The sequence below is a fragment of the Garra rufa genome, chromosome 16 (assembly GCF_049309525.1).
Source record: "Garra rufa chromosome 16, GarRuf1.0, whole genome shotgun sequence".
NCBI classification, from domain to species: domain Eukaryota; kingdom Metazoa; phylum Chordata; class Actinopteri; order Cypriniformes; family Cyprinidae; genus Garra; species Garra rufa.
In genome coordinates this window covers 11,990,378-12,011,403 of record NC_133376.1, presented here as the reverse complement: position 1 = coordinate 12,011,403, position 21,026 = coordinate 11,990,378, and the positions used below count along the sequence as shown (strand labels likewise).

At 33.6% G+C, this 21,026-nt stretch overlaps 1 protein-coding gene across 1 annotated transcript in view; it reads left to right on the top strand.

Annotated features, from left to right (window-relative positions):
- The window catches only part of LOC141288058 (protein diaphanous homolog 1), an 89,992-nt gene that overhangs the window by 50,426 nt on the left and 18,540 nt on the right, over positions 1-21,026 (top strand). Inside the window, exons 13-16 of the mRNA XM_073820176.1 lie at positions 7,902-8,017; positions 11,761-11,825; positions 15,544-15,723; positions 19,756-20,322. Coding sequence (XP_073676277.1) covers positions 7,902-8,017; positions 11,761-11,825; positions 15,544-15,723; positions 19,756-20,322 — 928 coding nt within the window. The remainder of the gene's footprint in view (positions 1-7,901; positions 8,018-11,760; positions 11,826-15,543; positions 15,724-19,755; positions 20,323-21,026) is intronic.

The following is a 21,026-nucleotide window of genomic DNA, read 5'->3' as shown; positions in this document are numbered from 1 at the left end:
TGCTAGGCATAAAAATACATATGCACACAAAATATTAATCTTTTCCACTATTGAAATGAAATGTAACGAGTGCTTTTCACTCTTCTATCTAAGATAATTATTTGTGACCCTGGACCACAAAACCAGTCTTAAGTCGCTGGGGTATATTTGCAGCAATAGCCAAAAATACATAGTATGGGTCAAAATTATTGATTTTTCTTTTATGCCAAAAATCATTAGGAAATTAAGTAAAGATCATGTTCCATGAAGATTTTTTTGCAAATATCATCCTATCCTAACAAACCATACATCAATAGAAAGCTTATTTATTGAGCTTTCATATGGTGTATACATCTCAGTTTAGTAAAATGTAACCTTATGACTGGTTTTGTGGTCCAGGGTCACATTTAAAATATTTTTATCTATTTTAATTATTATTTTAATCCATTTTAATTCGATCTAAGATCATTTTACGGTTGTCTTTTTTGTAAATGATGAGTTTAATTGAAACAAGGCATCTTGGAAGGTTGTGTAATCCTCCTCTTTATCGATTCTAGCAGCCTCTGAATGGCCTGTGATTTCTTGAGTTGCTGTAGGCCGGTTACTAGGCTGTGAAACAGAGCTAATGTTAACTAGGTTAACTGTGGCTGTGGTTATGGGTGTAACTGAGTTAGGGAAGAGGATTGATTTTGGTGTCCCGTCTGTATAGACATTATTGGATCTGCTCCTGTTGTGTGTAAAGGACAATTTAAGAGTCACATCTCATAGTAAACGCAGTCAATCCCAAACACTGACTGCTTGAATGTAGCCAATGAGAGTTCGGGAATGATTTAAAGCGATAGCTCACCCAAAAATAAAAATTCTGTCACAGTATTATTTTAGTATTATATATATGCTATTAGAGAATAAATCGATTTAGTTTTAATTTTAAATTTCCCCATTTTAATTTTAAGTTGGGATTTTATTTGCTTTGTTAATTTTTTTTTATTATTCATTAATTAAAAAAAATATATTTCTATTTAGATTTAATTTATTTTCAATTCAGTTTTAGTCATTTTAATACTTTAATTTCGACTTATTTTAGTTCAGTTTATGCTATTATAGTATTTATTTTGATTTAGTTTTCTATTTATATTTCCATTTTAAAGTAGGAATGTTGTGTGCTTTGGTAAGTTTTATTCATTCATTTTTAATTTAGTTTTAATTTGATTGATTTTAATGCTTCAGTTTCAACTTATTTCAGGTAGCCAACATTTTATTTTGTTTTGTTTTGTTTTAATACTATCATAGTATTTATTTTGATTTAGTTTTCTATTTAGATATTTCCATTTTAATTTTAAATAGGAATATGTGCTTTACTTATTTTTATTCATTCATTTTAAAAAATATTCAGTTTTTCTTTCATTTATTTTTAAGTTTTAGTAATTTTACTACTTCAGTTTCAACTTATTTCAATTAGCCAACATTTAAATTTTTTATTGTTTTATTTTTATTGTATTTTATTTTTTATGCCATTATAGTATTTATTGAATTTTAAGTAGGAATTTTATGTGCTTTGGTCATTTTTATTCATTCATTCTAATTTATTTTATTTATTTTATTTTATGGTAGTATAGTATTTATTTTGATTTATTTTCTATTTTTCTATTTTATTTTTATTTTAGGAGTTTTTATTTGTTAATTTTTAAATCATTCTATTTATTTTTAATTCAGTTTTGGAAATTTTGGTACTTCAATTTCAACTTATTTCAGTTAGCCAACATTTCAATTTATTTATATATATTTATAATAGCATAAGTTTTTATTTGGATTTATTTCATTTGTTTCATTTTAAAAATACATTCTATTTAGCTTTATTTTTAATTCAATTTTAGTCATTTTGGTACTTTTAATTTCAACTTATTTCAGTTAGCCAACATTTCAATTTATTTATATACATTTATAATAGCATAAGTTTTTATTTGGATTTATTTCATTTGTTTCATTTTGAAAATACATTCTATTTAGCTTTATTTTTAATTCAATTTTAGTCATTTTGGTACTTTTAATTTAAACTTATTTCAGTTAGCCAAAATTTAAATTTTTTATTGTATTTTATTTTTAAGCCATTAATTTGAATTAATCTTTTTTTTTAATATTTCCATTTAATTTTTAATTAACATTCCAAATTATTTTATTTTATGAAAATTATTTTAAATAGTTTTAGCTCTAGTTAACAACAACACTGCTTACACACACCATTAGTGTTGCTCCAAACCTGTATGACTGACTTCTGTGGAACACAAAAGAAGAAAAAGACTTGTTTCTCATGCATTTACAATGAACAGAAAAAATCTTTTAAGCCTAAAAAAAGCACTATAACATATTTCATTCAGTTCAGGTCCTATATTACACATCTATATTACAGTTAATTTAATGTGAGGACCTGACCAACATTAAGCATTCATAATTACTGATGTCCAGTTTGTAAAAGTCTTTTTAGTTTGATTTGGATCTTTTCAGTGAATTGGTTGATCTGGTTCGCAATTCTGCTTCATTTGGTTGTGAATTAGATAATCGAGTCATTGAGAACCATATCAATCCAAACACATCTCACTGGAGGTGAAAATTTTCAGTGATTATATATTTTTTGGCGTTTTCACTGCATGAGTCATATAGACTGCATGGCTTAAAAGCTTTTACTTCAGTCTCTATTCAATATACCAGCATGAAAAAGAGCAACAGCATAGTCTTTTCAGTCTTTCAATCTTTTATATAACACAAAAGAAAAAAGTTACAGGTTTGGAACAAAATAAAGGTGATTAAATAGAGACAAAATGATCATTTATGGCTGAACTGTCCCTTTAAGAGACAAGATCGTAGTTATTTTTGTGAGTGAGTTTGAGTTTATGGATAAAGGGGGGAACAGGAGAGACGGATGCAGTCAGAGACCAGGAGACGTTTGATTGATGACCAGCAGGAGGTGAATGCGGTTGCCGATGGCGACCGGCTCTAAATAAGAACCCAGCCACTGTATGACACCCCCGCTTCAATTAACTAGCAGACACACACAAGCATACACACACACACACACACACACACACACACACACACACACACACACACACACACACATATGTCGGTGCATTTAAAGGTTTTCTTGGCAGAGAAATGATTGCAGTGGAGAAAAGACATATTTCTTTCATTTCTGTTTCTCTAACCTGCTCGTCTAAAGTCACCCACACACACTCTTATTCTTTCTTAAAGCAGCCTTTCATACACACACATACACAGAACAGAGAAGAGCTGGTGGGAGTGTGAAAAGACATGGACAGATGGAAAAGTGTGTGTGTGATGGTTTGTAAACGTTTTCAGGATGTCAGACTTGTTGCTTGTTCCTTGTCTGCTCAATGTGATCCGACAGGCAGGAAATTGGAGAGCCTGTTTCTGTCCTGAGCGTATGTGTGTGTGTGTGTGTGTGTGTGTATATTGTTTGGAATGGAATGCTAGTGTACTGCACATTATGTACTGTATACTTTAAATATGTGGAATATGCAGTATATAGAGATCATAATTTTGATTCAAAAACCTAATCTTAGTCCTAAATGATGACAATTCAGCTATGTCTATTGAACCTTTCACACTTACAATCATGCTGGAACAGTCAAATCATATTATGTGTAGGCTTTAAAATCTTTTCAACCACTGTTATTTGTTTTACAAAAATTAATACATTACAGAAGTACTGGGATAAAATCATATAGTTTTGAAGTAAACACGGCTGTCTACTGTAGCAATGAAAATAGAGTAAATCATCTGATCTTGAAAATAATTTAACGCTTAATAGATGTTGTATCATTACGTCATTAGACCAGTAGGTGGTGACAAGTGACTGTTAAAAATGTATTTATTGAATCATTGATTCAAGAGATTCATTCTAAACCGCTGATTTACCAAGTAATGTGTGCATAATTGTATCTTTAATTCAAACTTTTTAAATTGTAATTAAACGATAATGCTTCAAATACATATTGTATTACATCGTTAGGCCAGTAGGTGGTGACAAGTGACTGTTTAAAAAGTTAATTTATTAAATCGTTCATTCAGGAGATTTGTGTAAGAACACTGATTCACCCAGTAATGAGTGAGTCATTGTATCATTCATTCAAGTTTTTTTATCGTAATTTTTTTTATAATAGTAAAGTTTCAAACACAGTATATTACATCGTTAGGCCAATAGATTTTGTTTAAAAAATGCTGATTTACCAAGTAATGAGTGAGTCATTTTATCATACGTTCAAAAAGGTTTTTTAAATTGTAATTTATAAAGAAGACTTTAAATACATATTGCATCATTACATCGTTAGGCCAGTAGGTGGCGACAAGTTACTGTCAAAAGGTTGTTTTTGAGTCATTCATTCAAGAGATTTGTTCAAAAACACTGATTCACCCAGTAATGAGTAAAGGATTATATCATTCATTCAAACTGTTTTTTTTATATTGTAATTAATAAATAACACTTCAAATACATAGTGTATTTTTACCAGTAGGTGGCGACAAGTGACTTTAAAAAAATGTATTTATTGAATTATTCATTCAAGAGATTCATTAAAAAATGCTGATTCACCCAGTAATGAATGACTGTTAAAATTTATTTAATGAATCATCTATCCAGGAGATTCATTCAAACTGTTTTTATTGTAATTAATATATAATAACACTTCAAATACATATTGTATTAGTACATTAGGCCAGTAGGTAGCAACAAGTGACTGAATGTTATTGAATCATTCATTCAAGAGATTTGTTCAAAAAACGCTGATTTACCCAGTAATGAGTGAGGCATTGTATCATTCATTTAAACTGTATTTTTTTTATTGTAATTAATAAATGTGTCAAATACATATATTATCAATACATCGATAGGCCAGTGGGTGATGACAAGTGACTGATAAAAATAAATTTGATATTAAATCATTCACTCAAATTCATTCAAAAACACTGATTCACCCAGTAATGAGTGAGCCATTGTGTCATTCATTCAAAATGTTTTTTTTTTTAAATTGTAATTAATAAATAATAACACTTCAAATACATACTGTATCATTACATCATTAGACCAGTAGGTGGCGGCAGTAGACGGTTAAAAAAATGTTTATCGAATTATTCATTCAGTAGATTATTTCAAAAACGTTAACTCACCCAGTAAGGAGTGAGTCATTGTATCATTCATTCAAACAGTTTTTTTGTAATTAATAAATAATAAAGCTTCAAATACATTGTATCTTTACATCATTAGGCCATTAGCTGGTGACAAGTGACTGCTAAAAATATATATTTGCTATTGAATAATTCATTCAAGAGATTTGTTCAAAAATGCTGATTCACCAAGTCTAAGTCATTGTGTCATTAATTCAAACTGTTTTTTAATTAATAAATATTGCTTAAAATACATATTGCAACATTACATCATTAGGCCAGTAGGTGATGACAAGTGACTGTAAAAAAAGATTTTGCTATTAAATCATTTATTTAAGAGATTTGTTCAAAAACACTGATTTTTTTAATTTAATTAAAAAACAATAACTATTCAAATACATATTGTATCATTACATTCTTAGGCCATTTTTTAAGTGACTGTTGAAAATTGTATTTGTTATTGAATCATTCATTGAAGAGATTCATTCAAAAAATGCTGATTCTCCCAGTTATTATATCATTCATTCAAACTGTTATTTCCTTATTGTAATTAATTAATAAATAATGATTCAAATACATATTGTATCATTTCATTATTAGGCCAGTAGGTGGCGACAAGTGACTGTTAAACAATGAATTTGTTAGTGAATCATTTATTCAAGTGAATCATTCAAAAATAACAAATGAGTCATTGTATCATTCATTCAAACTGTTTTTTTTATATTAAATAGAAAAAAATATATTTTTCTAAATATCCTGCAACGATTAACATTTTATCATAACTTCTAGTAAATAACATTAATTTTAGTTGTTTATTCAGAAGAGAGTCGTGATCTCTATTTAAAATAAATAGTAATAATACAAATAAAATGAATGAATTAATTTAAAAAATACAAGAAATTTGAAGCTTTAAAGATCTCAATCAAATAATGAGTAGTTAAAAATGGACTAATTTGATCAGATATATGTTGTAGATCAGTTGGGTTTTTCGTGAATACTGTAAATTCACATATTGTGCACAGTATACATACTGCACACTGCAAAAGTACTTAGTTCTAAACTTGTCTAAGCTTGTCAGTGAGAAACAGACCAAATGTAAGTTTTTCCACAAGCTTGACTATTTGTACAGAGTATGAATGTGGCAGAATGAATGAGATTTTATTATAATTGAATAACATCTGTTTTATGACTTGAAGACATAGTATAGAAGTCTTTTATAGTACTTTTAGGCCCTTTTTTAGAGTATATGTCCTCATGGAGAACATTGAATGATTTAAACTGTGAAATTTTACCTGAACTAACCATATAATTGCAGATTATGAGCAAAGAAGTGAAATAAATGTTATGAGCGTCACGTAAGGAGGTAAATGAGCGGAGCTGAGAGTTTTGAGAAAGGAGCTGAGCAACAGAAGTGTGAGATGGAGCGTTTTGCAGGTCGTTCTCTGCTGCCATCAGCAGAATCGTTTCATGCGAGTTTCTCTTCAGCGATTAATGTGCTGACACACGGCAGAAAGTGACGACGCCTCCATATAATTATCCTCCAAATATAACCGCAGCTCAAATCCCCGAGCGGCCCGTCTGCCCACAAACAAACTCACATTTCACCACTTTAATCACTGACGAGATAGAATTAATTAGGATTATTCTGATTTCTCCAAAAGCCCCTGGTTAAACGCAAACGAGGCCCTGCGCTTTCATGCAGACACTAGGGGTCTCTCTCGCTCCACCAAAGAAACCGGGAGGTTGACAGAGAGGGAGGGAGTGAGGGAGAGAAAAAGAGGGCAAATAAAGGGAAAAAGAAACAGCTTGGTGGAAAATGAAGAACGTATCGAGTTCGTTTCACACCAGGTCAAGACGGCAGATTTCTCACAAATGGACTGTCTGGAAAACCTCTCAAATATCAAACCATCACACACACAAACACAAACACACAGGTGTCTGCTTTTTTAAATCGCTTTCACACACACACACTTGAAAAATATTTAGAGCTAATTTAAGATTTATGTATTTGAATGTCTGTCCATTTGGATTACACAACTTTAACTTAAATCTAATTTAAGTAGTTTATTAGATTTTATGTATGTCTATATAGTTTTGATTCATTTCTATTTCTGTTTTAGTTATTTTAATACATCAAGTTAAACTAAATGAAAATGAGAAATTTTGCTTTGGAAACTAACTGACGTTAATTAAAGTGTTTATATTTAATTTCAGTGCACATTTTATTTCAAGTAACTTTAAAATGGTTTTAGTTACCTATAATTGTTTTCACAAAGATTTGTGCTGAGTTTGAGCTTTTTTTTTATTTTTAAATAATTGAAATAATGTAGATGCAGATAGCTAATAATAACTTTAATTGTTTGTATTAAACGGTGTAATTCAAATTAATTGAAAATTTGCATTCACATTAAAATTGCATCTCACTACACATTTACACAGAGTCCCATATGGGCTGTGTTTCAAAACTAGTCAGCTACCTGCCTAGACAGCATTTCTAGGCATCATAACCCAGTTTTGATGGATAAGATTATCTACAGTGTCTCATTTTGAAAAGGTCACTGGAGGTCGTCATGGACGGCTGGTGTGTGTGACCCTGTGCCGAACAGTGTGATGAAAATCTCTTATTTTATTTTATGAACTCGCCGCTCAATATCTCTGTTTGGCTTCCTTCCGAGCTTCAGTGTCTCCTTACTGAATCGATCTGAACACAGATTGACGTTTCTCTCTTTCTGTCTGTCTCTCAGGCCTCAGTACTATAAACTTATCGATGAGTGTACGGCTCAGATCGTTCTGCACAGGAACGGCTGTGATCCAGACTTCAAATGCAGGAAGTTTGACCTGGAAGTGGGCCATCTGATTGGTAAGAGATAAACACAAGACACTGTAATGCCACTTTTGGCCACTGGGTGGCAGCGTTCTGAATCACACACCCACAAAACATCAGAGCATCTCAAATCTCATCCAGAATAATCTGGCGTGACATTGAGAGAGCTCACAAACACGCTCTTTAGGATTTAATAAAAATAAGCTCATTTTGTCATTAGCATGTAGTATTTGTCAGAGACGGCTTGTGGTTTGACTCGCATTAGCTGTTTGGGCTAAAGATTCTTCAGGTTTACTCAAAAGATATTTAAGCCTGAGATTTGTGTATTTGATTATCTGTTTGATTTACACAGTTTTAACACAAACTGATAAACTTAAAATGATGCATATTTGTCATATTGTGTAATAGTACTAAGATCATATTTTAACCATGTTCATACTTTTTAATTGAATAAATATCACTTTCACAATGAACAGATTTATGCTGATTCTAAGCTATTTGATCAAACACATTTAGCTTTTCCTTCTGTTTCAGTCCCAACTTCCAATTTTCGTTCTGTCCCTGTGTACTTCAAAACTAACTTTCTTCATTCCATACTACCTTTGATATGTACAGCCTTCCTTCTTCCTTTCATCTTTCCTTTTGAACATCCTTCAAATTTTCTTTCCATACTTCCTTCCTGTCATTCTTCCATACGTCCTTAGGAACTTTCATGCTTACTTTGCTCTGTACTTCTGAACTTCCTTTTAAACATCCTTCTGTCCTTCTATTCTTCCTTTCAAACTTGCTTCCATACAAACATCCATACTTTTTTCCCTTCTGAGCTTCCTTCCATACTTACTTCAATCCTTTATTCCATTATTCCTACTGAACTCATATTTCCTTATATGCTTCCTTCCAAACCTCACTCCATACTTCTATCCTTCTTGGTTACTTTCCTCCATACATACTTCCATTAATCTTTTCTTATAAACTTCCTTCCGTTCTACTTCCATATGTCCTTTATTCTTTTGTACTTTCTTATGAACTTCCTTTCGAACATCATTTCATACTTCCATCATTTGTCATACTTCCTTACTTCCCTCTGAACTTCCATGCATATGTTGCTCTGTACTTCATAACTTCTTTCTGTACTTCTGTCCTTTCTCTCATACTTTCTTCTGAACTGCCTTTTGTACTTCCTTCTGAATTTCCAAACACCATTCCATACTTCCATGCTTTCTGTCATACTTCCTTACTTTCCTTTAAACTTCCATACTTTGCTCTATACTTCAGAACTTCCTTCTGTTCTTCCGTCTGTTCTCTCACACTTCCATCTTTTGTCATACTTTCTTATTTCCCTTTGAACTTTCATCCATATGTTGCTCTATACTTCAGAATTTTTTTCTGTACGTCCATATTTTCTGTCATACTTCCTCCTGAACTTCCTTTCAAACATCATTTTATACTTCAATCCTTTGTCTTACTTCCTTACCTTTGAACGTCCATGCATACTTTGTTCTATACTAACTTACTACAGTACTCCCATCCTTTCTTTCATACATCCTTCTAAACTTCCTTTCACACTTCCTACTGGACTTTCTTAAAGACATCATACCATACTTCCAACCTTCATCATACTTCCTTACTTCCCTATGAACTTCCATGCACACTTTGCTCCATACTTCAGAACTTCCTTTTGTACTTCCTTCTTAAATTCCTTTTGTTGTTCCTTCTAAACTTCCTTTCAAACATAATTTCATACTTCCATCCTTTTTTCATCCTTTCTTACTTCTCTTTTATCCTTCATTGCATGTTTTGCTCTATACTTCAGACCTTCGTCCATCTGTACTTCCATCCTTCCTTTCATTCTTCCTTCCAAACTTCCTTTTGTACTTCTTTCAGAATTTCCTTTCAAACATCATTGCATACTTTCATACTTTCTGTCATACTTCCTTACTTCCTTTTGAACTTCCATGCATACTTTCCTCTATACTTCAGAACTTCCTTTCAAATTTCCTTTTGTACTTCCATCCCTCCTTTAATACTTCATTCAGAACTTCCTTTCAAACTTCCTTCTGGGCTACCATCCTTCCTTTCATACTTCCTTCTGAACTTTCTTTTAAACATCATACCATACTTCCATCCTTTGTCATACATCCCTACTTCCCTTTCAACTTCCATGCATACTTTCCTGTACACTTCAGAACTTCCTTTCAAACTACCTTCTGAACTTCCATCCTTCCTTTCATACTTCTTTCATACTTCCTTCTGAACTTCCATCCTTCTTTTCATACTTCCTTCCAAGCTTCCTTTTGTACTTTCCTAACTTACTTTCAAACATCATTGCATACTTCCATCCTTTCTGTCATACTTCCTTACTTCTGTTTGAACTTCCATGCATACTTTGCTCTATACTTTAGAATTTCCTTTCAAATTTCCTTCTGTACTTCTATTCTTCCTTTCGTACTTCCTTACAAACTTACTTTTCTACTTCCTTCTGAACTTCCTTTCAAACATCATTGCATACTTCCATCCTTACTGTCATACTTCCTTACTTTCAGCTTCCATCCATACTTTGCTCTATACTTTAGAACTTTCTTTCAAATTTCCTTCTGTACTTCCATTCTTCCTTTCATACTTCCTTACAAACTTTCTTTTGTACTTCCTTCTGAACTTCCTTTCAAACATCATTGCATACTTCCATCCTTTCTGTCCTACTTCTTTACTTCTCTTTCAGCTTCCATCCATACTTTGCTCTATACTTCAGAACTTCCATTCAAATTTCCTTCTGTACTTCCATTTTTCCTTTCATACTTCCTTCCAAACGTCCTTTTGTATTTCCTTCAGATCTTCCTTTCAAACTTCCTTCTGAACTTTTTCAAACATCATACCATACTTCCATCCTTTGTCATACATCCCTATTTCCCTTTCAACTTCCATGCATACTTTGCTGTATACCTCACAACTTCCTTTCAAACTTCCTTCTGTACTTCCATCTTCCTGTCATACTTCCTTTCAAACATCATTGCATACTTCCATTCTTTCTCTCATACTTCTCTTTGAAATTTCATCCATACTTTGCAGAACTTCCTTTCAAACTTCCTTCTGTGCTTCTATTCTTCCTTTCATACTTCCTTCTGAACTTCCTTTCAAACATCATTCCACTCCTCCATCCTTCCCGTCAAACTTCCTCAATTCCATATGAAATTGCATGCTTACTTTGCTCTATACTTCTGTACATCCTTTTAAATTTCCTTCCTTGCGAACATCCTTGTGTATTTTCCTTTGTACTTAAAATTTTGCTTGCATACTTCCTCTTGTACTTCCATTCTGTTTTCCACCTGTGATCTCATTATCATATCTCACCAGAAACCCCCCCCCACCCATTGGCCGCTGACGTCAGTGCTGACCCTCTCGCTGTCTGACTCACCGGTTAAACTAAGCTTTGTTCGCTATCCTGAGGTTCTTTTTGGTTTGTAACGCCACATATGCGAGTGATATTGATCTGGAGTTCAGAGAGACTTTAGGGTCTGAGAAGAGTTTTCCAGGAGCTTTAGATGTATAAATGTATGCTGGCCTTTGTGTGGTGATTTCAAAGACGCTTTTGGGTTTCTTATTTTAGCGTGAGTTTGGGATAGGACGGAGCGAGCAGCAGATTTTAATTAGATCGTTCAGTAATCAGAGCACGAATCACAGGAGGAAAAGAGACTCGTCGCAGTGAAGGGCACACACACACACACACACACACATCTCTAAAACCATCTATTCACTCACTGCCTGTCTCTCTTTCTCTCTAGATAACATGGTTGATCAGACCAAAGTGGAAATCAGTGAAGCTAAGGCCACGGAGCTGGAAAAGAAGGTATTGACACGGGCAAACACACGCTTGAGCCTGGATGAATGACACACAGATTTAAACTAAATCATTGTCTGCTGAAATGCATTGAACGGCCCTCCGATATCGATCAACAACAGCAGGTCTACTGCGACACACACACACACACACACACACACATACAGCCGCTGCTCCCAGACGCCCCCCGCTGTCTCAGCGCGCCTGTCAGTTGACAGATGTGTAATTTGGGAGGTGAGACGAGCAGAACGGAGATTTCCTGTCTCTTCCTGACATCTTCCCTCCAAACTCACCAAACACAGTCTACAATTACCCTGCATGTGTGTTTGTGTGCCTTTATCTGAATGCATGTACTGCTGTGTATGTGTGCGTCTTGTGTGGGTTTCTCGAAAAAACACACATCCGGGTCATATTTCACCTCCAAATCCCCCCCAAAATTACAATTCATTAATAGTACAGTTTCTACAGTTTTTTTGCAAAGTGACATTATTTTCATAAGACTTAAGTACATTTAACCCTCTAATTCTCATTACGACGATGAATCCTGAAGTTTTACTTTTTGTGTGTGTATCATTTTCACTTAGATTCTCATTACTGTAAATACAGTGCTATATTACAACATTAAAATGGCCAATTTCATATAATTTATTGATTTTTTTTAAGTTTTTAATCATCACCATAAATTAAGTGCATTGCAACATGTTCTACCATGATGTATAAATGTTAAGAAGTTACAATATTTATTTTTATGACAAAAACATTTGACCCTAAAATTTTAATGAGCATAATTTATCATGATGTTTTACTTTAATTATTTGTATGCAACTCATTAATAATTAATACTTAATTCTTAGCATTTTCTTAATATATTACAATGACAAATAACCAATTTTATGTACAAATATTTGTAATTAAAACAAATTAAATTAAGTTAAAATTAAGTCAAAAGTTTACATACACCTTGAAGAATCATGCAATCATGCAAAATGTTCATTATTTTATCAAAGAGGGATCATACAAAATGCATGTTATTTATTTTTATTTAATACTGACCTGAATAAGATATTTCACATAAAAGACATTTACACATAGTCCACAAGAGAAAATAATAGTTGAATATATAAAAATGACCCTGTTCAAAAGTTTACATACACTTGATTGTTAATACTGCATTGTTACATGAATGAAGGAAAAGTATGCATTAAGACTTTTTGAATTTGAAGATCAGGGTAAATTTGTCTAACTTTGTCTTTTGGGAAACGTAAGTATCTTTTGTAGCTTCTGAAGGGCAATACTAAATAGGAAAAAAATATGGTATTAAGGCAAAAAAAAAAATGTACACATCTTCATTCTGTTCAAAAGTTTTCACCCCTGGCTCTTAATGCATTGTTTTTTTTTTTTTTCTGAAGCATCAGTGAGCATTTGAATCTTCTGTAATAGTTGCATATGAGTCCCTCAGTTGTCCTCAGTGTGTAAAGATAGATCTCAAAATCATACAGTCGTTGTTAGAAAGGGTTAAAATACACAAAAAAAACAAAGAATTCATGGAACCTGAAGGATTTTTTTTTTCTGAAAAACAGCAGGCAGTTTAACTGTTCAGGACAAACAAGGGACTCATGACTCATCACTAAACAAACAAACAAACAAATAGACACAGCTGTGGATCATTCAGGTAACAACGCAGTATTAAGAATCAAGTGTATGTACATTTTTGAACAGGGTCATTTTTATAAATTAAACTTATTTTCTCTAGTGGACTGTATGTAAATGTCTTTTATGTGAAATACCTTATTCAGGTCAGTACTAAATTAAAAATAACATGCATTTTGTATGATCCTTCTTATTTTGGTAAAATAATTAACATTTTGCAGTTTCTGCAATGTGTATGTAAACTTTTGACCTCAACTTTATTTTTTTACATTTTGAAACTATATGCATATATTACTGCAATACACTGTTTTATAAGCTCAAAGACAGTACAAAATATAAAAATAATACCATATACTGTTTAAATTTTTTCAATTAAGCAAAATATAGTTTATTAATATTTTTGGGGGGTTCAATGTGACCTTGACATGTTCTTGAGATCCTGAGATTTACCCCTCTCTGAGTGCGTGTGTGTTTTTCTCTGTCAGAGCTCAACTAAAGTAAACACTGAAATACTCTCTGCTTTACTTATGCATTTGCGTGAGTGTGTGTCCTATCCGCATGTCAGGCGAGTGTTTACTCTTCCTCTCTCTTCCCCTCCTTTCCTTTTCTAATTCAGAGTAATAGCAGTGTGCCGTCAGTAGAGCGACAGCAAACGACTCTCATTACTAACATACGGATAAAGTGTGTGTATGTGTGTGCGCACGCATGTGACCCTTCCATTTCCGCTGCTGTCACGTAATTGCATGTCTGGCTTGCAAACACCCGCTGTCAATGTCACCGGAAATTGTCAACGTCTGTCTGTGTGAGGCAGAAGGACAGATTTTGTGCAAGTTTGTGAGGTGAATACTAAAATCCACAGAGACTCCATTTCGGCTCCGATTTGTTCTTGAATCCGTCCTCTGAGTCGCCTGCACTGACAACAACAAACCACCTTCATGGTGATAAACTGAGGGTCACTGTGTAAACACCGGGTCACTTGAGAGTTTATTGATAACACAATATATCACTTTGGTCAAATGAAGATTCATACTGTTTTTGCAGTATATACTGTGCACTGTATACAAACACACTGCCCTGCTTGAGATTCTGCTTGCGATGTGCTTGACCTTCTGGATGACACGCATAGAATTATACATGCAATGTAATGAGCTCATGTGATGTAGCATATTGCGGTTTGAAATCTTTTTAGCATATTTATTTTTAAAACGCCGTATACACTACTGTGCAAAAGTTTGGTGTCAGTAACATTAAAAAAATGAATTAATACTTTTATTCAGAAAAGACTGAACTTTAAATCCACTTAATTTGATTAAAAGTGACAGTAAAGGCGTTAATGTTGTCATAAAATATTAACATGCATGACTGTTTTCAACATTGATGATAAAATAGTATATAGTATTTCTTGAGCAGAAAATCAGCATATTAAATTGATTTCTGAAGAATCATGTGACACTGAAAACTAGAGTATAGATGCTGAAAATTTAGCTTGGATCACAGTAATAAATTTTATAATATGTTTGCATAGAAATCAGTTATTTTGAATTGTAATAGAATTTATAAAAATTACCCCATTCAAAAGTTTACATACATTTTTATGATGCATTATGAGCCAGGGGTGAAAACTTATTGAATTTGAAGATCAGGGTAAATTAACTTACTTTGTCTTCTGGGAAACATGCAAGTATCTTTTGTAGCTTCTGATAGGCCGTACTAAATGAAAAAAAAAAAGGTATTTAGGCAAAATAAAAAATTACACATCTTCATTCTGTTCAAAAGTTTTCACCCCCGGCTCTTAATGCATAGTTTTTCCTTCTGGAGTCTTCTGAACCTTCTGCAATAGTTGCATGTCCCTGATGCAGTCCTAATAATATTTCTCAATATTACTGTTTTTACTGTCATTTTAATCAAATAAATGTAATCTTGGTGAGTAGACGAGCATGACTCTCATCTAATCTTACAGACTCCAAACTTTTGAGATCTCTAACCATTCAAAAGGTTTTTGCGTAACACTTTACACCATACTGGTGTTTAATTCAGATATATGTTGTTCTGATGATGGATGCTCTGTTCGGTACAGCTGGATGCAGAGTTGACGGCCCGTCATGAGCTGCAGGTAGAGCTGAAGAAGCTGGAGGCTGATTACGAGCAGAAGGTTCTGGAGCTGTGCACTGAGAAAGAGAAGCTGGGGAAGGAGAAGGGTGACCAGGAGAAAGAGAACCAGGGCCTGCAGTCTGAGATCAGCCAACTGAAAGAGAAGGTAACAGGAGGAACCTACACATACTGGACAGGAAATGATGTCATTTCTGCATTACTAGTGCCACCAAACCAAACTGCAAACTGGTTAAAGGGGTCATACGATGTTGCTAAAAACAGCATTATTTTGTGTATTTGTTGTAATGCAATGTGTTTATGCAGTTTGAGGTTCAAAAAACATTATTTTCCACATACTGTACATTATTGTTGCTCCTCTCAGCCCCACCTTTCTGTAACGCTTCGATTTTTACAAAACTCATCGTTGATGGAAACCGAGGCGTTCACTGATTGGCCAGCTATCCGCTGCGTTGTGATTGGCCAAATACCTCAAGCATGTGACGCAAATGTTACACCCCTTACCATGCCGTTTCTTGGCGCGACGAGATAGAAACAACAAAACCCATTATAAATGAGGCATTTGTTGCATCCAGTGGGGACATAACTACTGATTATAGTTATTCATACTGTCCTTTCACACATTGCACTGCACCGTGTAAACATAACACCATATCTGCATTTGCTATCGTAGTATGAGAAACAACAAGCACTACTGTACACTGCTCAAAAATCACATTTGAATAGTCAGTACTGAATTCTTTTAATATGAAACATTATATGTTATAAGATAATTATATCTTATCTATTCACAAACAGCTTGTAACACTCCAAAGACAAAGGAAAACAAGAAACATCATAAGACCCCTTTAAGCTGCCAAACATAACACTCAGTGGCACCAATTGTGTGAGTTTAGGACAGAATTTCATGTTTGTTTGAGCATTTTCAGTGTTTTCAGAAGCGAAAACAGAAACCCATGGCAACAAATTTATTTTGCATATATTTTACAAGTATTTCAAATATAAAATTATATTTTTTGCATTCCCATTTTCTCCAATAACAACGAAACAGATAGCTTTTCTCTGACTTTTCAAAAGAGGAAAGAAATATTGAGAGATGAGATGAAGAGAGAAAGATGTCAAATTTGCTGATGTGTTAGAAACACTCAAGCAGCAACATTGACTAGATTTCTGCAATTTAATTTTAAATGTAATAAAGTACAAAGTATAGTGCCATAAATGTACACTACCAGTCAAAAGTTTGGACACACTTCTCCATCAAAGAAAATGGCAGTGTATGTTTATCTCATTAATAAATGTGGAAACATTTTTTTGTGATATTTGTTTTGAAAAAGGTTTTGTAGGGGTTTTTTTTAATTATATTTTATAATTCAGACATCTCATGTACTCTAATGCTTAGCAAGGCTGCATTTATTTGATCAAAAATACAAAAACAGTAATATTGTGAAATATTATTGCAATTTAAAATACTGGTTTTCTATTTTAATGTACTTTAAAATGTAACTTATTCCTGTGATGCAGAGCTGAATTTTCAGTATCATTACTCCAGTCTTCATTGTCACATGATCCTTCTGAAATCAGTCTAATATGCTGATTTATTATCAGTGTTGGAAACCGTTTTTTTGGAACCTGTGATTACTTTTTTCAGGATTCTTCTGATGAATAAAAAGTTAAAATTCTATTTTATATATATTAAAACAGAAAACCATTGTTTTAAATTCCAGTAATATTTCACAATATTACTGTTTTTTTCCAGATTTTTATCAAATAAATGCAGACCTGATTAGCCTAACATTATAAATTGTACTGATCCCAAACTTTTGAAAGGAAGTGTGTGTGACCAGTGCTGGCAAAACGAGTCTGAATGAGCAAATTTTCTTTTTTTTTTCTTTCTTCTAAGAGTTATTTGTTTTCACATTCCCCATTAAAATAAGAGGTCAAAATGAGACATGACTTGTTGGAATTTACACTATTTTTTACAAGAATTTTTTGCTATATATAAAATAACAAACTAGCAAACTTCAGATGGATGGATGGATGGATAGAAAACTGCAGTGTGGCCAACTAAGTTGGGTTTTAAAGTACCAGACTGCTTCAATAAGCTCCAATAACGCACCCAGATCAGACTGTCTGTTCCTCTATAAGTGGGCAGTTCTTGACCAGAATAAACTGCAAAGTCGACCAGATTGTGTTTCTTTCTGTGAAAGTATGAACAGAGAAGAGAGTAAACAAGTGTGAGAGAAGGAGAGATATTAATAGAACAGGAAGGACAGAACTGATGTTTGTCAGTTACGAACACAGACACGCTACAGATAATTACAGTGGAAAGAGATGAAGCGCAGCCATCAGCACAAGTTCAGATGTTTGGACGCTCCATCTGTCCATCCGTATATAGTCAGAGAAGTTGCTGAGCTCAACCAACCCGTCACCTACAGATAAACGAGCATCAGAAACTTCAACTAGAACCTCGTGAACTACTTCAGATTCTCTCTCTCTGATGTGACATTAGCAGGCTGGTCATTTTTAATGAGTTCTGCCAAGTTCTGGGTAAATAAATTATGCTGCTAATTAGACATGAATTTAGACACTCCCTCATGTGCTTCCAACTCTGGCCTGACCTTCTTCTGTCTGTCTGTCTCTCTTCCTCCATCACTTGACTAGATTTTTTACATTTTATGAAGAAAATGTGAGCAATACCTCATGCTATGGTGTTCATGATTGTCACAATTTTATCCATAACCTATTTTGCACGCCTAACTTTAATAAATAGTGATTTGAACAAATCTCTAACACTAAGTTATAGTGTAAAAATAGTTACAGAGATGATTGACTTATATATTCTGATATTTTGCTCCCTTTTTATCTTAAAGGATCTAAAATAAACTACATTTTGAGATATAATTCTGAAAAGAAAAGTCAGAATTGTAAGATATAAACTTGAAGCATTGAGGACAAAAAACAGAATTATTTAAATTGCAATTCAGTTTTTTAGTTATCGAAAAAAGTCAGAATTGTGAAATATAAACATTTTATCTCTAATAAAAATAAAAAATTATATTTAATCTTTTTGTATTGCAATTCTGAGTTAATATTTTGCAATTCTGACTTTTAATTTTTTTTTAGATTTGTGTTTAACAATTCTGAATTTCTCACATTTCTAAAAAACGGAACTATTTAAATTGCAATTCAGTTTTTTAGTTATCGAAAAAAAGTCAGAATTGTGAAATATAAACATTTTATCTCTAATAAAAATTCTAATTTATATTTAATCTTTTTGTATTGCAATTCTGAGTTAATATTTTGCAATTCTGACTTTTATTTTTTTTTTAGAATTGTGTTTAACAATTCTGAATTTCTCACATTTCTAAAAAAAAAAGTCTGAATTGTGAGATCAAGTCAGTTATTTTTCTTTATTCCTTGCAATTCTGAGTTTATATTTTGCAATTCTGATTTTTTTTTTTTTCAGAATTGTGAGTTTAGCAATTCTGAATTTCTCACAATTCTAAAAAAAAAAAAAAGTCTGAATTGTTGGATAAAAAGTCTCAATTAGTTTTTTATTCCTTGCAATTCTGAGTTTATATTTTGAAATTCTGACTTTTTTTCAGTATTGTGAGTTTAACAATTCTGAATTTTATCTCAATTTAAAAAAAGCCTGAATTGTGAGATAAAAAGTCTCAATTATTTGTCTTTATTCCTTGCAATTCTGAGCTTATATTTTGCGATTCTGGCTTTTTTTGTCCCTCAGAATTGAGTTTAACAATTCTGAATTTGTCTCACAATTTTAAAAAGTATGAATTGTGGGATAAAAAGTCTCAATTATTTTCTTAATGTCTTGCAATTCTGAGTTTATATTTTGAAATTCTGACTTTTATTTTTTATTTTTTTTTTTCAGAATTGGTTTAACAGTTCTGAATTTGTCACAATTCTTAAAGTCTGAATTGTGAGATAAAAAAAAGCCTGTTATTTTTCTTTATTCCTTGCAATTCTGAGTTAATATTTCTGGCTTTTTTTTTCCAGAATTGTGAGTTTAACAATTCTGAACGTATCTCACAATTAAAAAGAGTCTCAATTGTGAGTCTCAATTATTTTTCTGTTATTCCTTGTCAAAAATGGGCTTTCATAGTATTGTCCTCAGTAAAAATGAGTTTATGTTCACCTCTGTGTTTCGTTTGTTTCTCAGATTGACAAGCTCTCAAAAGATCTCAAAGAAGCCAAAGCGAAGGTAATCACCGTGCATGTGCCTGTGGCTTCCACGGTGCCACCCCCGCCTCGTCCTGGTGAAGCTTGCCTCCCTCCTCCTCCCCCACCTCCTCCTCTACCAGGACAGACGGCCATGCCCCCACCACCACCACCTCCTCCTCTGCCTGGAGCACCTGGCCTGCCTCCGCCCCCTCCACCACCTCCTCTACCTGGAGCACCTGGTATGCCGCCACCCCCTCCACCTCTTCCTGGGGCAGCCGGTATGCCACCACCGCCTCCTCCTCCGCCTCTCCCGGGTGCTCCTGGAATGCCGCCGCCTCCTCCTCCTTTACCTGGAGCACCTGGTATGCCACCACCTCCGCCTCCTCCACCCGGGATGCCTGGTATGCCGCCTCCACCTCCTCCAATGGGCGGTCCTGGGATGCCTCCGCCCCCTCCAGGCGGGTTTGGTGGATGGGCACCACCTGTTCCTCAGCTGCCCTTCGGCCTCCAGCCTAAGAAAGACTACAAACCTGAAGTGCAACTGAAGAGAGCCAACTGGAGCAAGGTAAATGTTCTGATACATCTGCACCTCGTGTTTTCCTATAAATGATGGCAGATTTGCCTCATCAGCATCAGACAATTAGTCTAATGACTATTAGAACTTGCTGCAGCTGTTTAATGCTCAAGTAAAGTAATGATTTAAGAAGAGAAGGGCGCAAAAATTAAAAAACGATTAGACTAATTTAATCCGTTTAATATTTTATTCATTTCAATATACTTAAAGGGGTAGTTCACCCAAAAGTTAAAATTCTCTCATTAATTACTCACCCTTATGTTGTTCTAAACACTTGAGACCTTTGTTCATCTTCAGAACACAAATTAAGAGCTTTCTGACCCTGCATAGACAGCAGCGCAACTGACACATTCAAGGCCCAGAAAGGTAGTAATGACATTGATTTAAAATAGCGGTTCAACTGCAATTTTATGAGAGAAGAGAAGAAATTGTTGAATAAAGTTGTTGTTTTTGTTTTCTTTGTGCACAAAAAGTATTCTCGTAGCTTCATAACATCACAGTTGAACCACTGATGTCACATGGACTATTTTAACGATGTCCTTACTACATTTCTGGGCCTTGAATAAGTCAGTTGTGTTGCTGTTTATTCAGGGTCAGAAAATTCTCAGATTTCATCAAAAAATATCTTAATTTGTCTTCCAAAGAGAAACGAAGGTCTTACTGTTTTGGAATGACAAAAAGGCGAGTAATTCGTG